Source organism: Platichthys flesus, chromosome 11 (assembly GCF_949316205.1).
Source record: "Platichthys flesus chromosome 11, fPlaFle2.1, whole genome shotgun sequence".
Classification (NCBI taxonomy): Eukaryota; Metazoa; Chordata; class Actinopteri; order Pleuronectiformes; family Pleuronectidae; genus Platichthys; species Platichthys flesus.
The window spans coordinates 10,984,227-11,006,143 of record NC_084955.1 but is presented as its reverse complement, the minus strand read 5'-3'; the positions used below and the strand labels follow the sequence as shown (position 1 = coordinate 11,006,143).

Below are 21,917 nucleotides of genomic sequence, written 5' to 3'. Positions count from 1 at the left end.
TGTTTGTCTTTGTGTACAGGGCAAAAAGAGGAAGAGGATAAGGAGGAAGGATCCTATGATGGACTATTCTGCCATTTGAATTCTCCAGGGAGTGAGAATCATCTGAAGACCTTCAGATGTGTTACTTTTATACCTTCTGTCTACTAAGTAGACCTTTTTAATAAATACTAAAAATGAAATGATATCCTGCATGATCATGCATCTTTCTCCCTCATGAGGGTGCCATTTATGCCATGAGCTGGCACATGAGGAAAGAAAGGAATCTGGTTACTGTTTAGTGTGAGGTTTAATTTAGTGCTTAATTTTCTTGTACTGTGGTGGCGAGACTCCTCATACAACACTTGTACATCTACACACTCTAGTTCTACATCACGCAGCTAGACACACACATTATAAACCACAATTAGGACAGTGACACAACTTGTGCGTTAAGTTTTCTTTTTTTAATTCAATCCAAGAGTCACATTTACAAGTTATATCATAGCAGTCCTGAACAGACAAATTCAAAGTAGCTTGCAGTAATGACTCTTCATCATCAAAATGCATTAATAAAATAAAACCTGTAGAGTATAGAAAAAGACAGGAAGTAAAGCTACAGAGAAAAGATGAGTTCAGTTTCTCGGTCCTCACACGGAGAGCCATCAGAAAGACACCATCGCTCGGTCAGAGTACACAAGTCTTTCGTCTTAGGCTCACTGCGGGACAAACTGTGGTGCGCAGGCAGCAGTAGCATAAATACAGGTTTATCTCTCGCAGGTTTACATTTTCCTCAGCAAGTAGAAAACTGAGATTCTCCTCTAGTGAGGTATTTGAAATAAGGGGAAGTAAAACAAGTGTGAACTGAAATGGACCCAGTATTTTCATATAACCCTAGTGCAGAATTATTTGAAAATATTTAATATATAAATGTATATTTGACTTGCCCATGACGTGTGACATCAACCTTTAAATGGAGTTTTCTGTTTTTAAATAAAAATAAATTACAAAACTGCATGAGGGGGGTTTACTGTGGCTCAGTACATTTCAGGATTAAAATATCGATTCATGTCTTTGTATCATGTGTCATTAATCACAATCAGAATTCCCCTACCTATGTACAAAAAACGCGGGATTTCCCCATACATGGTGACTTGTACATTTAACATCCTGTTGTAAAAATCACATCACTCTGGAGTACATTAAATACTTAATCCATTCCAAGGTGCAAATTATTTGTAGTCCTTCAAATAGGTACGATATTGAGCTCTGTATGTATAAGAGGTAATTTTCAAACTACAGACTTTCCACAATCCTGAAACAAAGCAGTCGGTCTAGAAGGTGTTTTAAAGTAACTCAACTCTTATATACAGTCAAATAAAATGTGGAAGATAGGGCAGCTTCTCTTTATTTGGGGTCCTAATTTTCTCTATGCTCCCATTGCAAATATAAGAATCCAGAACTATAAGAGGGGTGAGCTACGATACTTTAACCTATGCTTTTAAGCAATGTGAGTTTGCTTTAAAAAAAAAAAAAATCTAAAAAATCTAAAGTGCAAGCACAAATACAGAGAGATAAAAGGACAAAGTGGAACTAAAGGATTGTGAACATATCAAATGTTAGTTCTGGAGTGCGTACAGTTTCGAGTGTTTGTGCTGTGTGGCCCGTCATGTGGCGGCAGACGTTACCTCAAGGCCTGACACGCTGAACACACTCACACTTTGCTTAGTTCAACCTTCACGCCTTAAAAGTAACAAACAAAAGCGAATTGAGACAGGATAAAAAGAAAATGTACAATTGAGAACTGTGTTAGGAAAATTTGTCCACTGGAGATCAGCGCTTCGAGTAGCTTCTGATTGTGACAGGATTGTCTATACATTCTGTTTTTTTAGCATAAAAATTCTATAGATTCAAGGCTATCGGTTTCCATATGAAATCTGCATTTTGTTTTTAAGCAGTCAACTCAGCGATAATTGTAATAATATAACAACGATAAAACGTTACACTGTGTAGGAGGAATACAGCACAAAACAACTGCAGTATTATACAAAGGAAAAAATGATAACACGTGGCTCAATTTTCACCATCAATACAATCTGCAGAGGAGAGAAGATCACAGATCTCTGTCATGGCAGTGAAAATAAAAATCATTCATATACGTATATCAAAAATTCACAAAATGTCCTGCATTTGGAATATTCAAAATACATACCAGAACTCTTCAAAATCAAACGTCTGGAGAAGGCTTAAGGGATGTGAAATATTGCTTCACTAAAAGCCATAACAGGGAAACGTGTACAGCGCACATGGTCATGAGTGTGAGGGGAACATGTTGCTCACTGACAACGTCATTGATTTAAAAAAGGAAAACTGAAATTCATTCAATGTCAGTGAGCAACATTTCATAGATCACAACTAAAACTGATTGCAAACCTATTTTAACTTACTCAGGAGCAGTAATCCCTTTAACAAACCATTTTCCTATAAAACATGATATAAAGCACGATACGTACTTTTCTAAATAAATTGCAGCGTCATCTACATTTCATTGTGTGTGTTTTCCTATAGTTTTAGGATATTTTGTTTGTTTCCAGAGACAATAAGCCAAAAAAACAGCCGATTATTAAACTCTGGGATGATTGGAATAAGCATCACTGTAAAACACTTTGTCACTTGATTGTAATTTCAGATTAGGTTTCTTGTATTAAAATCTGACAAAAAGAACGACGAGTACTGGACAATGTAAAAATGTACCGGGAGAATTGCTTCTTCCCAGTATAAGTTCCCAGTTACTTTAATTTAAAATCAATAATTTAAAGACTATAAGCTACTAATAAACAGTTCTACTTTTTGCCTAATTCAAAAATAAATTGGTTATCTTAAATATTCCTTCATTTTATTTCAACCAGTCATAGGACCACCAGTTTTATAATTATAAATACATTTTATAGCCAGAGTATGTATGTAAGGTTTAGTGAGAAGTTATTAAAGTCATTAAATTATATTTGTGACAAATGTTTCATGCCAATAACACCAACATTAAAAAAAAAAATCTGAAGAATAAGGCTTAAATATTAGCACAGGTGGATATTTCCAGACTGGTCCCTACAATGTGATTAAACGGCAACAGTGCTTGTTTCACTTTCAAAACAAGCGTCAGTTAGTGAAGAACATGCACATCTGAAATATGGTAAATTTACACGAAGGGGCCAATGTTTAGTGACAATATGCTGGAACATTGGAGATTTCAGACAGACTGAGGAATCATATGCTGTGAAGATTGGAGGACTTACTTGAAGTTAAAACAGTGTAATGCAGAAAAGGGAAAAGCTATGACCTTCGCCTTTGGAAAACCAAACCTAACCGGCCAACAGAATGTGCTTTCAATGGTCACACGTTGTGAATCTTTTCCTTTAAAAGCCATTACACCACTGACTCAAAGAAAAGGACATTTACAGGTGACGTCAAATCACCAAATACATTTTTGGTCCACATTGTGTTATTTAAAAAAATAAAAAGACACTTGAATCTGCCGCCCTGACAGAAAACATCAGGGATGTTTATGTGGATGAGGAATGACCGGGCAGAGGAGAACTGATGTCATAAGAACAAAAAACATGCACGTAACTCAGTGAGCATCAAAAATGATGACATCATACAAGTTTAAATTTTCATTTTTGTCACTGAACCCTGAGCTAAATCAAATATTTAATTATATGTATATATATGTTTATACATATATATATATATATGTATCAGGCTCATAGGAATTATGACCATCAATTCTTAGAGACCTGAGTTCACCTCAAATGTGACAACTAAAGCTGAACGCTTGTAGTGGTCAAACAATGGTCACTGGTATCCTCGGGCCTCCCACCGTCAGATTAATAATCCTCAATACTGCTCAAAATAACATGAGCCCATGCATTCTGCACCCCCAAAAGGCAGCTACCATGACAGAAAAGAAACCGTCAAAAGTTACAAATAAAATGAGAATCGAACACTGATTTCACTTAAAGTCACTTCACTCTCTGGGGCTCGATTCTTTTTCTTGCCTCCCTCTTGTTAAAAAGATGCACAGTCAGTACTATGTTGGAGGGAGAAGAGAAAAAATTACATTTGTCCCAGGAAGTGCTTGCCCTTCAAGTATTCAATCATTTCATCTGAAACAACAAGTGTTTGGCATTTTGACAATTCTTGCTATGAAAAAAAAAAGAAAAGGAAAAAAAGGAATTTATAACAAAATAAACTGTTGCCAGGCAGAAAACAACCTCAGAAAAACTTCATGGATACAGTATTAATAAAAAAGGGTAAGGTAACCTTCTTCATTTGTGTCGTCATGGTTACTGAAATGTAGTCCCTTACTGTTCAAACAAGTTAACAACATCTAACCAGCAACTCTTTGCCCCTTATTAACATCCTCTCACCAGGAGAGGAGTACGTTTTCTCCCACTACAATTTAAACCTTCTCAGTTGTGTTTCTTGAGGAGTCCGTCTATTGTGTCGTTGTGGGTAAAATCGGGGCAGATACCGTTAGAAGTTTTGGTGGGGGCAGTGCCTCGCAGGCTAAGGGAAGACAAGCTGGTCTTTATTTGGTGACCGTGGCAGGGGCCGCTGTAAAGTCCTGGGTTTTCTGTGTGCAGGTACTCCTCAGCAAAGTCTGGGTGCTGCTCCAAGAAGCATCTGAACTTGTCTGTGAAAAAAAAGACCACAAGAGGGCACCAGAGACAAAGAAAACAAGATATAAAAAAGTGACCAGGTGGTTGCATCTACTGCCTGGAGACAGAAAAGATGACAACTGCTTTGATGACAAACCAAATTTTAGGACAAAGATTCACTCAAGAAATATTTAGGTCAATCAATAACCAGGGACGGTTTTATTATTTTATTTGTTCTCTTACCAAATGTAATCTTTCCTGTGTCTTCAGAGTCGATGGCCCCAAATAGACGCGACACGCTGAGGTGAGTCACTCCTAAAGCGGTCTTCAGTACAACTGCCAACTCCATCTCTGTGATCGCACCGTCCTCCTCTGCCTCAAACATCTGGAGAAGATTAAAAGGGGAGAAGTGCAGAAGTCAGATCTCTTGGACGTTACCTCGTGGCTTGTCACTCTGATAGGGTTGTTAGATTACAAGCCACGGAAATCAGTCTTTAAACGGACGCCCCTTCGTCTGATATAACACCAGCTGTCATAAATAATAAATCTGTTCTCAGAGGCATTGTGAGCACTAAGGTCAAAGAATATGCTGAAGAATTATATAAAGCAATTCAAGTCGAAACATGGAAGTGATTCAAACTTGAGCAATCTTGATTTTCAAGCAACAACAACAGCTCGGCTGGAATGATAAACTCTGTTTGCAAAATTTGAGACAACCAACACAATGTGGCATTTTAAGGTAGTATTTGCACAGGAATTTATATTCTGCCGGGCGAATAGAGAAGCTTCAATCAGGACCAACCTTGAAGGCTAATTTCATCGTTTCCAGAGTTTTGGCAGGTCTGCATACGACAGATAGGGCTACCACATACTCTCTGATATCCATGCAGTTATCTTCATGCTGGAAAACAGAGAGAGAACAACACCTTATGAAAGATGAAGACAGAGCATGTGAAAAAGACCACTACACAGAGCAATAAAACCATGAGTGTTTATGTGCTACAATGCAAAGTATCCCCCTCGTGAAAGACAAGGTACTGTGATCAGTGTTATGAATGCATTTTTATATTAAACCCACTTTCTCGGCTAAGCAGTGTTTTCCCAGCACTTTGTCAACTGCCAGGAGTTGCATCATGCCCAGAGGTAAAGCACATATTGCTAGCATCACACCTGAGAACTGGGGTTCTATCGAGTTTAACAGTAAAAAAAATCTCCTCAATCTTTACCTCATCAAAAAGAGCAAACATGTCTTGCAGCATGTCGGAAACTGGCACGTCGAGGAACTGCGCAAAGTCGTCCAAGTCCAGCTTCTGCCCCTCCAGCTTCCTGGCTCTGTTCCCATACTCCTCCAGAACTTTCTCGATGTTCCGTGGTTTAAGCCTGAATGAGTGAGGGGAGGATACGTTAAGTTGATGAATAAGTTCAGAGAAAAATGAATAAAGCAACACTGTCAGAGCAGAAAAGGCTGTGACACCTTTTTAACTTGTATTTTGTTGGGCTGCAATATTTTCAAATAATAAAGTGACCGGGTTTATCTATTTACATTTTTCCCACCTCATGGTCCCCTCTACCATCAGACCAAAGAGGAGTGGACTGTCATTTACATAGAAACTGTACCTGAGTGTAGATAACAGTACCCCCCCCCCCCCCAGATCCGATCCTGTGCCGGCAGCTAAACCATTTACTCGGAATCCCTAGGGGCCAGGGGACATGGATCCCTAAAGGCCCCCCCACCCAAAGATACCACTGACAGATAAACTTAGTCTGGTTGCCCCCAGTGTGCTGTGAGTATTTTAGCCGTCTCACCCTTGTGCCCCTCACTTAGTTCACACCGATGGTTGCATCCCATTGGAAGGTTTGAGTGACTCACCCCAGTCTCCTGACGAGCTTGGCAAACTCCAGCAGACAGGTGTCGACTGGCAGTCTGAGCTGGCCCTCTGCCATGGCCAGCTGGCAGTCTTCGAATGAATAGTCTGTGATGGGTACACCTAGGGCTCTGGGCAAAGAACAGAGGAGACAATAAATAAATCACTGTGTGCAAAACCATGAACATTTTCTTTAAGGCTGATATAAAAACATTGATGTTTAGAAAAATATACATGTTTTGTATGCATCAAGTTTACAATTCCAGGCTCACAGCAGTGAAGCACAGTGTGTGGGGGTGTATGAGAGAACAGGTAGTTAGTGTAGCCTTTAAAACAAGCACTGCATGAAGGAGTTGGCATGAAAGTAAGGGAGGTGCTGTGTTATCATAATCATAATTATGTGAATCATGATTAAGGTGTCATACTCAAAGCCGGATAATATCTATAAACGTGTGCTTGTGGGCCTTCATAACCTCAGTTCAGAGTGAGGCTGTGCAGCGGTGGACCTGTTCTCACTTGCTCTGTGAGAAAGAGGAATTGAACTCGTCTCTGTCCTTTCTAAATGCTGAGACCGACAAGTTACTTACAATATACAACAAAACCCACCACACTAAAATGTCAATCACTAAATTGCCATTTCTAACATTTTAGTCAAGAAAAAGTTGACCATTTGAAAAAACGGGAGGGTTTATTTTGAATTTTTGACAACACGTTTGCTCTCTCTGATCATGGATGGTAAAAGTTTTTGGTCATAATTCTGAATTTCTTAAGCTGCTCTCTGCTTTTCTTTCTTCTTTTAACTCTCAAAAGGTTTTGTTGGAGTGAAATCAGGTTACTCACTTTTACTTCTTTACAAGCTCTTGCAGGATTTTTGTGTTTACGATCAGGGTCATGCTGAAAAGTCATCTATACTGTCAGTACTTAAGTACACAAATAATATTTATAACGTCATGTATAAATGTCATCCCTGCTACACCTTTTGCACTCCTGAAATCCCATTAACCCAATCGAGTTAAAAAAATGCTGTGACTCGGCTGTGACAAATCTATTTTTGTTTCACTCAATCACACAAAATGCAGCCAACATTCATCAGGCTTCTCCTCACGTTTTATGCAGTAAAAAGTAATGTTTGCATTCTGGAACAGCGACTTCATGCAATGTCCTTGACACTGAGTAGTCAGTGAAACATTGGTTTTCACAGATAATCGTTAAGTCAAGACAGAAGCACTTAGGTGTGCGTTTTTCACAGCAAAGTCAGGTTTTTGAGGTTTTTTGAGGACAGCTGCAGGGGCTTCTTTTACTGGTAGTATGGCTCTTCTTGTACCTCTACAACTGTGTATATGACATCTCCTAACCAGGTCTCTTAATTACTCAGACATAGAAAGGGGCTGTTCAAAAGTATTTTTACCTTGTTCATACAAGTGGCCTTAATAGCTAATCACCAGCAAATTCACTTAATTTATACTGAGGTTGTATTTTGGGAGATCTGTTTTCAAAGTAGACTTTGTAACCAGTTTGTTTTTAAATTTTAAACAAAATAAAAGAACCATAGAATAATATACTTAAAATAGTGCTGTTTTGAGTCCTCTAACATTCACTGATACTGATGTACGCAGATTTGTTTAAACTGCATTAGTTGCTTTGTTGTTTAGAAAATAAATTGGGTGTCAATTATTAATTGAATAAGCAACAATTTTTCTTTTATCTAATAAATGATATTCTGCCAACATAATGACAACACATTCACTTACTTTGCCATGATGCGTCTCACATTGATAGCAAACAGAGCAGGGTTCTTCTTTTCCTCCTCTGAGGGTGTGTAGATGGGAAGGAACTGTAGAGTGAGAAGTTTATAATTATATATTATATTGACTCAATAATTTTTTATACAAAATTCACAAACAGAACTGATGTAAAATAGAGCACTGCAGAGTTAGGTAAAAAGAAGGGACATGCATATACATAACAATATCTTTAAGAAATAAATAGAATAGAATTAACGTCTGGCATCTTTAATTCATTTGGAATTCATTGCACAGGTCATCATCAGAAAACAGGACATGATCTATATTCTTGTTGATACATACAGTATGGAGAAACAACGTGATGCCTACCTCAATCACAAACTCGTTGTGCAGCTGGCAGAGGGTCAGCCACAGAATTTCAAACCTGGATAATAAAAAGACACAAACAACAATAAACACAAACAGTCTAAAACAGGGTCCATGTCTAATAGGGCAATTAATTTCACAGTTGAGAACCTGCTTTTCTTTGTCCACATTAAAAGGTTGACACAAGAAAGCTATTGCCCTCGCTATGTGGTGTATAGTTCTGTTAAACTGAGCTGAGAAGGCACCATAAAGACGGAGGCTGAATCAACTGACTTAGTAATGTGAGAACACAACAGAGAAAGAAGAAAGAAGATGTTTCTCCTTCAATTTGAGAAAATTACAAAATTAACAATTACGTACAAATATGAAAATAAATTGTGGACTCACGCTGCAGGTCCTTGCCATGTCCATGTGATTGTGTCCTGCAAAAGCACATAATGTCAGTACAATAAACAGAATGGAATATAAATGTATATATTTATGTACGTAACACTTAAAAGGGTATTGGAGTAATTCTTCACATTAACTGCAGCTGTCCTTGGACTAAATAAAAGGCGACACTAAGCATATTTGTGGACCAAAAACAAGACAACTGTGCAATCAGGTTCAGGCAGAAAATCTGTTGGTCATAAAATGGGTTCCATTAAGTTGCTGAAACTTGAACAGGGTCATTTAATGCTTTCCTAATAAAAACCTTATATGATTATTTAACCTTTATATAATTATTGCCATGGGCTAAACTATCCGCGTCATACAGGTTACTTTAACTATTTGTATTAAAAAAAAATGTGAATTAGATTTTTCTACATATAATTGTGCAATTATTAAGGTGGAAAGGCTTGCAAAATGTACAGAAGCAATCTTACCAGTTTATTAGGGTAACGAATCACCACAGGCTGCACTGGTACAGCTGGGATGAAAGCCCCTATGAGAGAAATAATGTTTCAATTTAACAAGTCACATTTCTGTTTCATACCATTTTGCAATTTGTATATTCATGGTCTTTGTCCTGTGGAAAGTTAATGGTCACTTAGTTTTTAATTTTCACATCACATTCAACAGAAACAGCCGGCTTCAAAAGAGGAGAAGACGGTTCAATGAGGACATAAGGGATTGCAGGGGAGCTACCTGGCTTAAAGGTGATTAAACAGGATCTATTGGTGCATGTGCCCTCTGGAAAGATCATTATCTGTTGGAAAGAGAGGACAAGAGGTTATATATTGGAAAATACAGTTTGGACAGCATGTTGTTTGTACAGTTTTATTAATTTGCAAAATAATGCAAGTCACAGTTAGTCAGATGAGCAATTAGTCCAACACTGTTGTCAATAATGCTGGATTGGAATGGTCTGTCAGCAGCATCCTTGTTAGAATGAAAACTGCAGTTTGTCGTGAAACCCTGGTTTTGTATGTATTAAACTGCTATTTTAGAATTGTGTTTACATTTAGCTGTGATAAAGTCACCAATAACCTTTCGTTTTTATTTGCTGCCATAGAGTCAATAAACTAGAGTTAGTGTTTATTTCATCATGTATGGCTGCTCTTCATTACATGTGCATCAATGAAAGTTAACAGCTGACTGTTAGTGTTAAATATCAGGTGCTGTGTTACAATGATTTGGTAGTTTGGCAGCTGTGAGACTTGCGTTCACTTACCTGAGGCCATTCCCCTCCTGAGTGAGCTCTGCGTTTGATCTCCTCCACTGTCTTCTTTCTGGAGTCCTGGTCGGACCGTGACACAAACACTGGCCTGATGAACTTGATCAAAGCTAGAAGCAAAAATCAAAGAGAGAATAGAGAAAATATAAATGTACAAAAGAAATATCCTTCCACATCCTCTTTTCATCATCTCTATCGACTGCATGCTTTGGTTGAACACAACAAGAACCCAGTAAGACCTTTCCACGCATATGTTAATGTCAAAGTCTAATAGAATCAAATTACAATATGTCGGCATTAGATATTGAGATTATAAGCGTTGAATAATCTGATGGATTCTTTTGCAATAAAAATTCAGTGTATTGACTAGGAATGGAATCCTCTTGTTTACAGCAGCCACCACTCTAATGGCATCGCTTAACAAAACACTTAAATCTAATCAATCTAACAGCGTTGCACAGGGGTGAAGAGTGGAAGAATGTAGCTGTGCTCAATGTGAGATTCCTGTAAAGCTTGTTACCTATGAGAAACTACCGTTGATAAAGGCACAAAAGTATCCATTAATGTTTACTGATCTGTATCACAGCATTACAGAGTTAATGTGCCTTGCTAACCAGCCAGTAGATTATTCACGCTGAGAGTGGAAGCAGCCAACCTCATACCTTATATATTGAAAATAAAATAATCAAAACGGTCTTTTTTTTTTTAGAAGCTACATACTTCTGTATTAAGACATGGTCATATGCTCCTAATGCTTAACCTTATAAGAGCCTAGGAATGAGGATGAGGTAGTTTCAGCGACATCCTACACAGCCCTGTCAGGACTTTAGACGAACAAAACAGTAGCACCAGAGTTCAAAATGCAGACTGACATTTGTAATTTCGCAGATCCTGTCACAATCAAACATTCGAGGGCATCAGCAAACAAAATCCCCATTCTGCTAAGTGTGCTCATGTAATAGAAGCAAGCCGAGAACTCATCTAATTAAAAATTGTATTAAAAATGGCATGATGGTATTTTACTACCGATATTTTTTGCTTCAGATGTTAAATAAGTTTTACTACAATACAAATTGAAAGACATAAAGTCTCACCTCTTTCACATATACATATATACATATACATACATACATATACATTGTTTGATAGAAGAGACATACACGCACACACCACTTGCCAATTTCTTTTCACATAGCACAGCCACTTGTTAGTGTCAGACTGAGAAACTCCTCAGATGTAATGAAATGACGAAAAAGTGGATGAATTATTGAAAGAGCACTCGGCTCAATGATATTTGCATAGTGTATTATCTGCAGGACAAACATTGAGAGCGCCTCTTCTCCAGCGATGCGAGACCCATTAGCTTAGCTGACCCACAAAGGAAAATGTACAATGCAATAAAAAAGGAACAGCAAACAGAAAGACTGTGTTTAAGTACATTAGATTACATTTGTAGGCGTCTGTAGATACTTAAAAACATGTATTGTGCATCCCATCTTAAGACATGGAAGAATTATCAAAAACAATTTACTGGTAGCCCTCTGACTGGGAGAGGAGAGAAGAAAAAGATTGAGGGAGAAAAAGTTCAGGAGAGCGAGGATAACACAAGATGAAGAAAGAAGTGGGTGAGACCATGCAGAGGGAGAAACGGATTCCAACTGTGAGCTCTCTGCCTATACGAAGGGATTAGGGCTCGAGCAAGTGGCCTGAGAGACACTTCACACGTCACAGCGGCTGATCAGCTCTTAATGCTTATTCTGGATTGCACTTGTTTGGCCAGGCCTGGAGCCTGCTTCTGCAAAGCCAAAGGACTAGTCAAGCTAACTAAAACAGAGACATTATTGGGTGGCAGACGTACCAGAATAATATAATACTATACACTAAAATGAATCCTCCAACAAAATACTTTTATGTTGAATGAATGCTGCTCAGAAAAATATCAGTTTGTCAATGTGCAAATGTGTTCAAATGCAGCTGCAGTGACTTGGCAAGATTCACTAAGACTAGAGGTAGAAAAGTGGCTCATTATTGACTTATAGGGGAATCTCTTGGTACCTCAATTATATACCCATTCAGGGAGCTAACATTCAATTATACAACTATTATCGATGCATCAAAGAATTGTATTTCTATACATGTTTTGTTTTTTTATCGCTGCTTGACTTCTAGAGGTTTGCACTAGCCTGATTTGCTATAAAAATATTTTGGACTGTTATTGTTGTTAGAAGTGTATAAGTGCTATAATTTACAAAAATCTGACTACAACAGTGGTCAGTGCTCTCAACATTGATTTGACATTCATTCAGTTTAAACTTGTGTGTTGCATCCTTAGCCTTTACTGTATCAGATGGCCCCACCTAGCCCCTTGGCAGCATAACATCACATTACTCTGCTGGTCAACAAGATAAACTTCTCCAACAGGTGGATGAGGTGGTTGAGATAACCTTAAATATAAAGCTTATTTGACATCCATAGCATTCAGAGTTTTAGGGATGCAGTGAGTTACTGTTTTTTCTTTCCTTGTTGGATTGAGATCGAGAAAAACAGACAGGAACATTTGATTTGTTTTCTTTCTGAAACAATGTCATGTACCACATCTAACACAACTACAGAAGTATAATAACAAGACAATCCCAACATTTTTTAGAATTAAATTGCTGAGACAGAACTGTAAAAACTGACTTCTGCTTCCACAACAGTTATGTGTACGTGCATTTTTATGTGTGAAATCTTTTTTTGTTTGGGCAATTCCCTCTTATTTACTGATACAACTGCAACATCACAAAGAGTTGCTGTGCCTTGCCCTTTAAAAAGGGCCTTTGCCTGCCTCAGAGCACATTACAGCATAAGGCACGTACTGTACTGAGTAACCAACATAGGTAATACGTTTTCTAAGGATAGAGATGCTGGGTCATGATCAAATAGAAACTGTAAGGTTGCCAAGAACAATCAGATCAGATCTTTTTTCCCCAAATTTGCTTCATATATCTGTTCCCTCTCTTTGCAATAAAGGTTATGTCATAGATATAGGTTTACTTACTGCCCCAGACAGGTATATCCTTGCTCTCTGCCTTCATGACAATCGAGGCCATCGTCATGGTGACTGGGATGGCATCAAAGTAAGATGAGTGGGGTGCCAGAGTGAGGATGGGCGCCTCTGCTGGCAACGCCTTTTGCCCTTTTACAGTAATCCAATGGAAACCTCCCGCAAACCACATGACCCGCATGATGATCTTCAGAATTATGTCCACCAGTCTGGAAAGAAGATTATACATGATAAGTAATTTCATTAAAAGAAAGTCTGTAGACACATTACATTGATATAATATACTTTGCTATAATAGAAGTTACTAAGCTCTAATGACAAAAACTGGATGATAGAAGACAATCATATTTCCAATGACAGGGTTGAGTAGAGTTAAAGTAATGAATTACTGAAGAAAATAAATATGGTTTTTGTGCCATGAAAAGAGAGATGACACACAGAAATAACACCTCAACGCACATCTCCACAATGTGTAGGACCTGACATTAGTGCCATTTTGCACATTGAGTCTGTGTTCTGCCTTTGCCCTGCCTTGAGAGACTGGTGAGAGCTCGAAACTGACGTCATCTAGACCAAGCAAGAGTCAAACCATCTTAGATCTTAATTTTAATAAGATGAAAGCTTAACATCATTAAAATAAATCAGCAGGGCACAATGCATCATAATTAAATATAACCGAAATACAAGATTAGAAAAACAAAACTCAATCGATAGTTGCCAGTTGGTGTAGTTAAGATGCTCAAACACAAAAACACAAGTAGTACCCATCCCGCTATATGTTGAATGATGGTATGACAATGTCGGTTGCTACCCACCTGTAGCATTTTCATTCACTTTACTGACTTGTACTTTCTCTACTCTGCTAGTCAGTTTAAAAAAAATAAAATCTATATTTGCCATAACCACACGTTTGAAATACTACTACTGTCTACACCTAAGTCTCCATTGAAAATATGACACTGTTCATCTGCCTATTCATAAAACTTCTATTTTTAGACAGCTGCTGTGTGCTTACCTGCACAGCCCATTACACAATCAGAGTAAGGAGCACAAGGCAGAGGGTCAAACAGGACAATTATCAAAGCCCAAGGATGAATTCGGATAAAAGGAGACAGCTAACAAATCATCAATTTTATTGTCTTTTTGTTTGACTCAAAACAAGATCTATTTAATTTGGAACTTGTTCTCAAATATCATTGCTGAAGTCAGAAGATACTAGTAGCATAAATTCTACTAGTTTTAATCAAGCATCAAATTAATTCTAATCATAAAAAAATCTGACAATATGGTTCTTCTATCGTGCTGAAAGCAGCACTGATGCTTGTATTGATTGTATCATAGCATTCTATTGTTGCTGGTGTCAAGTCCCAAAAAATCTCTCCAAGGCAAACGTCCCAAAATGGATAGAACTGTAGTGCTTCATGCAATAGAAAATCCACCTTTTAACAAACACAAACAAATATACATATGAAGCACTCACCTCCTCCAGAGGCACTGGGGTTCAACGACTGTCTCTGAGCGCCCAACTGAGCCCAGGAAGGCAAAAGGCCAAGCCAGCAGCATCATGAATGCAGCTATGAGGAGACGGATGGGGAATAGTGTGACTGTCATCAATGCAATCTGTAAGAAATTGAAGAAATGGGAAAAAGTGAAGAGAAATAGATCCACATCGATACAATTGTTGTCACTCATCACAACTGTTCTCTTTAAAAAATTATTCCGCTGGAAGAAATAAATCACTGCGCCATTCACTCATTCAACAACAAAAAAGATGCTCAAAATAGTGGGCAGTGAATTGAGATTTCGGATGCACACTTATCAGCATGTTTCATCCTCAGAAGCAACTGTTAAATAACGCACAATCGACTATAGTTTGCATCTGTACAGTGCTGAGCCTTGCGGTGTGTGATCGAATGCAGTCAGCACTAAGCAAGCCACGGACACAATGGAACTGCTTTGGTTCCACTGGGGAGTTCTTGAGGATTGAAGGTTAATGGAGAACAGTGTGCAGTAAATGAGGAGGGATTTTGGAGACAGTTTCAGTTTCACTTTAGTCCATGCAGTATATCCTCTCAGATGTGTTGGTCATGGTTTGGAGACTTGGCAATCACTGAAAATAGTAAATGGTCCATTTATAGTGCACATTTATATTCTTGATGACCATTCAAAGTGCTTTGAGGTACAGTTTTCACTGTACTTTCACACTCTTGTTCTATGAGCGGCAATTCTCTTGCCCAAGGAAACTCCGTCCAGAGCTGAGTAGATGATCAGCATTATCTATTGGATAAGAACCGTTGTAAAGACAAAAAAAGCTGCTTATAGGTCAACTTCCAGGATCTAGTGAAGCTGAACTTGCCTTTTTCCCTTATACATGTGTCCAATATACTATACAAGGACAATAAATCTGCAGCATGGCCTCTGCACACAACTACTAGCAACAACTCAGCAATACAAAACACCAGCGACACTAGATGATGAGCTGTGTGTGTTACATGTTATAGACAATTTAATGAAATTACATTGACACAAGGCCTTCATGCATACGGCACTTCACAAACATACACATGTAAATGTTACAAGACATGATGTCTGTTCTTGAAAGCTTTGCCAAAACCTGGCGCTTCATTGTTTGAGCTAAATGGTGGCTGTTTACTTAAGCTCTTTTTATGACTCTCTGATAATCCTCCTTATCTAATGTCAATATTTGCCTAGATAACAACCACTACAAATGAGTATGAAGTCTCTTATCCACAGACAGTTCTGGTCTGGTGGTATTGTAAATCGACATCAATCAACTGAACATTTGCTTGTTAAACTACTGACACAGAATGAGCACTAAAATAAGTTCTGTTTTGGCTGTCAAGTTACCCTGAAACATAACCGTGACCATACTTATATTATGATGTGATGTTTAGGACACAATGCACCAATACTACCACTTGTTTTCAAAGTCACACATCACATTAGTTTCGGTTCCATTTATAGACTTGCATCTGTTTAGTGTATTTGAATGATGTGCTTCAAGAAAAGAACAACCACTGTAAGTAATATTATTTTTTTACTATAAAAAAGGTCTTGCTAGAAATGTTTGAGAGCCACATGATAATGCATTTCTTAAATGATTTATTCAGACCCAAAGCATGAGAGTGCATGAATGTCACTAAGAATTTAAATACAGGCAATGCTACAAAAAGCAGAGAGGTTATTTAGAAGTTACACTGACTTCAGGCGTTCAGTGCCGGCTTTATGTAGCAAATACCATTTGCATACGTTTCCGGTTGTTACAAACTTTGTCTATATGTGCTTTCCGTGACAAACACACAACCATGGTTACAGATCAGGCTTCATTTCAGGGTTTACCTTGTTGACATATGTGCTCACTGACAGAAAGCCTGCAGCTCTTTTTTTGCTAGTAGATGCATGTACAAGCTTCCTGTTTCCAAAGTGCACATGTTGCACACTTGAAAGCAATTCCCTTGAAAGATGAAGCGATGCTTTTAGTTTCTCAAACTCATTAAGGTTTCTCTGTGTGTTAGTTGGACATGCAGGACAATTTATTACTCAAATTATTACTCTAAAATGTGCAAGTACACATCATAGAGAAACTACGCATCTGTCAAAGCAGAAAACATCATGAGTTACCTCAGGTATTCAGTCAAAATAGGAAAACAACAATATATCCATGAGTTATAAATACTTGTAAAATGGAAGAACACAGTGAATTAGAAACGGTAAAAGCTAATTTATAGCTGAGACCTTATTGGGTTTACTTCAACCACACCCTCTGGGCTTAACGGAAAGCAATACTTCACGTAACTGACACCTGACATTTTAAACATAGGGTTTTAAACTGAGAAAACATTACCTTCTAAATCTATCCGATGATAATGCAACTACTCATGTAATCAAATGCGCAAATAGACAGAAATACTGATCTATATAGTGTGGGAACAATCTATTGACTCTGAGAGGATCAAAACAGATTTAGGTCTTTGTTGGAGTTCCCCAATCAATCACACAGGAATATAAATTAGGCTTGTCATAGCTAAGCTGGCAATTGCATTTACTGTAACGTTAGATGCTTTCAGACTGACACTACAACAACAGTCATAAGAGTTTGTGGCTGTATTAGGACTGAAATGTTTTCACATATCCTCAAATCTCAAAAGAACACAGCAAAATGTTTTCATGTAAGGACTATGCAAACCTCTGTTGATCCATTAATTAGCTCATCAAAGTGCAAACCTGCAAGCAAATCTTTATTTGGATTCAAAGGTCAGGATACTGAATTACAGTGCAGCCTGCTAATGAGCATCTGCAAGTCACCGCACTCAAACCAACGTTTCAGGCGATTGACTAATGTGGCTATTAGTCAGAAATTGCCATGTTATTAAATATGTCCCCTTTTCTTAACAGCTGTTCCTTTTGATAAAACTGAGAATCATAGATTACAAAAGGAACCTAACGGACCCTTGCACTGTGAACCACAATACCAATTCTACTTTTTTCAAAAATAAGGGTTTCATTAGCTCCTGCATTTATATGCAATGGTCTTATGGTCGAACATCAAGCAAACTCATGGCCTGGGCTAATCCAAAATAACTCATCTGTTCAAATCTTCCTATTACCATCAGTTACCCTCCCAATGGGGATTCTAGAGGGTTTTAAATGTATATTACGTATTTGTCAAAATACAATTATGAGACAATCATATGTGTTTGTGGCCAACCATTGCAACACAAAAAATAGGTTTCATTGTAGTGATGGTGACACCAGAAAAACAAACAATTCAATACATACAAACAATTCAAAATGAGTACTCATACATCATCCAGTTAGTCTGTCACCTACAACCTGTGGCATTTTATCTACAATGAAAATCAAATATTGCCCAGACAATTCCTGTGATTGTGCATCACTTGTGCAGGTTGCTTTTCTCTCCAGCTCAATGGGACTCAAGTCTGGAGACTGAGCTACTCTCCCATCATCTGGATATTTCCTTCGCCATGTTACGTTGCTGTAGGCTGATCCTACAACACTACTTCCTGCAGTACAGTATTGTCTTAATAAAGCAATAGAGGGTGTAGATACAGTTTGTTCCAACATTTCCTTCTGTATAGACAGTAGTTGGGGAACCTGTAAGAATTGTTTGCACTATAACTTTCAAGGCAACATTTACCTCCATTGAGGAAAGTTGCAACTAATTTCTTAATCCCTGACAAATGTATTTCATATCATGCAGGAATATTCAAAAACAAATTGTTTTGTTTAAAATTCAATAGAAATTAGTAGAAATTGGGTATCATAATGCTTTTGACTCACAGTGTCATTCAATACTCATGTCAACCTAGAACAGCTTCTGTGGGTTTATCAATGTATTGTCTAGTCAGGTCACACACAAAAGTATCGTGTTTTGCTCTAGTTCTCTGTTTCAGTTCAGATTGCATCTTCCTCATGGATGTGATAGCAAGACCAGTACAACATGCTGAAAACAGCTGTTCCCAGTAACATCAGAACGACTAGGAAACCATGTTCTATCATTCCATGACCCAGTTTTTGCTCAGCACTTACGGTTTACAAGAAACGGGTTTTAAGCGCCGATCTACTGTAACATCCTTAATGTAATGTTAAAACACATGTTGTTTGTGTACTGAAAAAGCTTTGTAAATGTATTCCTATGTTAAAATGGGGGAGTTACATGCGATATCTTATCTACTTTGGCCCAGTTGTCGAAACGTTACGCAAATTGTAATATGCACATGTATTTTGATGGTAGAAAAAACAAGGAACATGTGATTAGTCTAAAGAAATAAGGTGCATTTAATGCTCCGTTTGTGAAGTTATGCTATACTTAGGAGAGAACATACTTTCCCCCTTAGCTTTGACCGAGCTAATGTTCTAACTTCCCCCCCATCAACCTCTCACAGAAAAGCCAAGAGGAAAGAAATGTGTGTGAACCTCCCCTAGTCACTATTCTTACTAGTAACAAGATCTCACACCTTGTATGCCTGGGCAGCGCCATTCATAAAAATAGGCTTGCCCAATATACTTTGGTGTTACTGGAAATACCTCAAACCTGTGCCCCAGTTCCACACTGGTTTACTAACTCTAACACACTAAATGTTATATTTTGTAATCTTGAAGGTAACAGTTTTGGCATTTAACATGCTAAGAAATAAATAAGCTCTGTTATTGTGTTTACAGATTAAAATGAAATCATGGTTTGACATCAAGTCAGTACACTGCAACTTTGGGAAGCTGTTACCAATTTCAGCTTTGGAAGTTTTCCAGTTAAAAGACAAACATGTCTTTACCTGTCTTATCCTGGAGCTGTGAGCAAGAGTTAAGAGCTCACCAACAAAACACTCATATCAAATTATTTTAGAACACAGGCTGATATTTTAACTACAACTTTGTGATATTTTTAACCTGGTGTGAATGAACTACACAATTGAACAAGATAAAATGTAGTACATGATGTTCAGCAGGGAAATAGCTTAACATCATCTGATTCCCTCCAGACATATGGATCAGGATCTACTCAGTGTACGATTATTGATCACAAACTTACTTCCTTAAATATTTAAGCTGTACTGAGATCATTTGAGGTGACTTCAAGGGCCCACACGTCTTTCCAAACTGTGAGCAGTTTCAGTTTTGAAGGAGGATATTGCAATGCTCGGACATATATGAGTTTAGAGTTGCATCACCTGCAAATAATTCTACTCTTATTTTGTAATATTTGGAAAGAAAGACACGATTCTATCAATCAGACTACAGCGCCTTTAAGTTATCTGTATTTAATGCATGTGCAAAATACATTCTAATGATATCTATTCATAGCTGTTGACCAGCAAAGCTCCAAAACACAAAACCTGTGGCTTCAAGCTGGAGGCAGCCTGCAAGGGAACCCCTCTTCCAGGGGAGCCTGAAAGCCCTAAATCTGATTATCAACAGCAATGACTGGGTAACTGGGCAGCATGTCTGCAGACCTGCTCTGATTTGAATTCAATCAGGTGACTGGTCTGTTATGAACAGCTGGAGGGGGAAATCTATCCGCGCTGCAGCTGAGGGGCAAATATGAACATGACTGTCAGTTTCCCATTCCATTCTCGAGCCTGCACATCCACAAGTGTTGGCCGCTGGCTGACTGGGACGACCCGCTATAGGCAACAGAGATAGGTGTGAATGCATAGGAAGCAACAGGTTTCTGAAATTATTATAATAAATGGTAATTTCTCCGCAAAGACACGTGCTGTTGATGCACAATAACTATGGTAACAGCTAAAGAGCAACAAGCAAGGCCCAGCCTGCTCAAGCGGCCATGCTCAAATACCTGCATTTGAATCTAGGGGGGTTGTGACATGTTGCATTTCGCAGTTATATGCACTCACATGTGAAGTGCACACCACGGCTGCAGCCAAGCATCCATTTTTAACACGTACAGCAGCACTTAAGAGGGATGCAGCGAGCCAGAAGCCCAGGGAGCAACATGTATGCAGCTAACGTTAGCAGGATGGCTAACTCTAGCAATCAGAGGGGGGAAAAGACCCTGCCAAGTGAACGTGCGGTGACAGCCCCCTCTGCCCCGGGTGGCACCGGAGCCACACGGCTCCGCGAGCAGCCGCGACAGGGCAGCGTGCGGAGCAACACGTCCGCGGGCACAATATTTACCTTCGCCTTCTCCAGGGGGCTGAATTTCAAGACGTGCACAAATGGGTTCCTGAACGGCGGCGGCTGGTCCATCTTCTTCCCGTCCGCCTCCGTCGCACATTGTCGGTGGCTCGGCAGCCTCATGCTGAAGACGAGGCGAGGCTGCGGGTGGATTTCCTCGGTGCTGGGAGAAACCTGTGGTTCCGTCGGGGAAGAGAGGGTCGTCTTCACGCTTTAAACCAAAAAAAAAAAACGCAGTCCCCCCCTCCTCCTCCTCCTCCTCTTTATCTGCCTCACACCGCCTCGCTAATTGAGGTGGCAGCGCCGGGGCTATTAACGTTATCTTCCCTCCCCGGGCAGCATGGAGGGATAATGGTTAGCTCGAGGATTAGCTGGAGGTGTTCGAAGTCGCCGTTGTCTCTGTGCCTCCCCGTGTGCAGGACGCCTTCCCTTCCTCCCTCCGCACGCACAGCGCTCCCAGTGTGTTAGCTCCAGAATGCTAAGCCCGATGCTAGCGCAGCCACGATTCCTCCGCTCTGGCAGGGGCGCATGCGCAGAGGACGCCACAGGGTGTCTCACGATGTGACGCTGCCTCCACGGCCGAGGGTGATCGCAGTGATTTCACATCTGCACCAGATATTCTCAATCTTTCACACCTCACGGCACGTCTGCTGGGGTCAACCCACCTAACAGTATTTTATTACTTTATTTATATTGATCTATTTTTATTTTATATATCTCTTTGAGCTTTTCTGTTTTATTTATTTGCCTCTGTGGTTCTCTTGCTAAATATTGTTTAGCATGGTTAGAGGTATCCTGAGTAATTTATGTGCACATCACAAGTAAAGCCTTGAAGTCTTGAACACTGAACATCGCAGAATCAGAATCTGGGTCTATTGCCGAATAAGTTTACAGATACAAAGAATTTGCTATGGTGTGTTCATGCTTGCA

The 21,917-nt window shown here is 39.0% G+C and overlaps 1 protein-coding gene across 1 annotated transcript; it reads right to left on the bottom strand.

The window, feature by feature from the left end:
* Nucleotides 1–421: 421 nt before the first annotated feature.
* Nucleotides 422–21,477, bottom strand: LOC133965348 (lysophosphatidylcholine acyltransferase 1). Its single transcript, XM_062399843.1, has 14 exons — nt 20,988–21,477; nt 14,794–14,933; nt 13,308–13,522; nt 10,265–10,377; nt 9,739–9,799; nt 9,477–9,535; nt 8,998–9,032; nt 8,614–8,668; nt 8,251–8,333; nt 6,505–6,630; nt 5,861–6,014; nt 5,437–5,535; nt 4,878–5,019; nt 422–4,669 (listed from the first exon to the last, which is right to left on the bottom strand). The coding sequence occupies exons 1-14, from the start codon at nt 21,108–21,110 to the stop codon at nt 4,446–4,448; spliced, it is 1,629 nt and encodes a 542-aa protein (XP_062255827.1). The 5' UTR covers nt 21,111–21,477; the 3' UTR covers nt 422–4,445.
* Nucleotides 21,478–21,917: the final 440 nt, after the last annotated feature.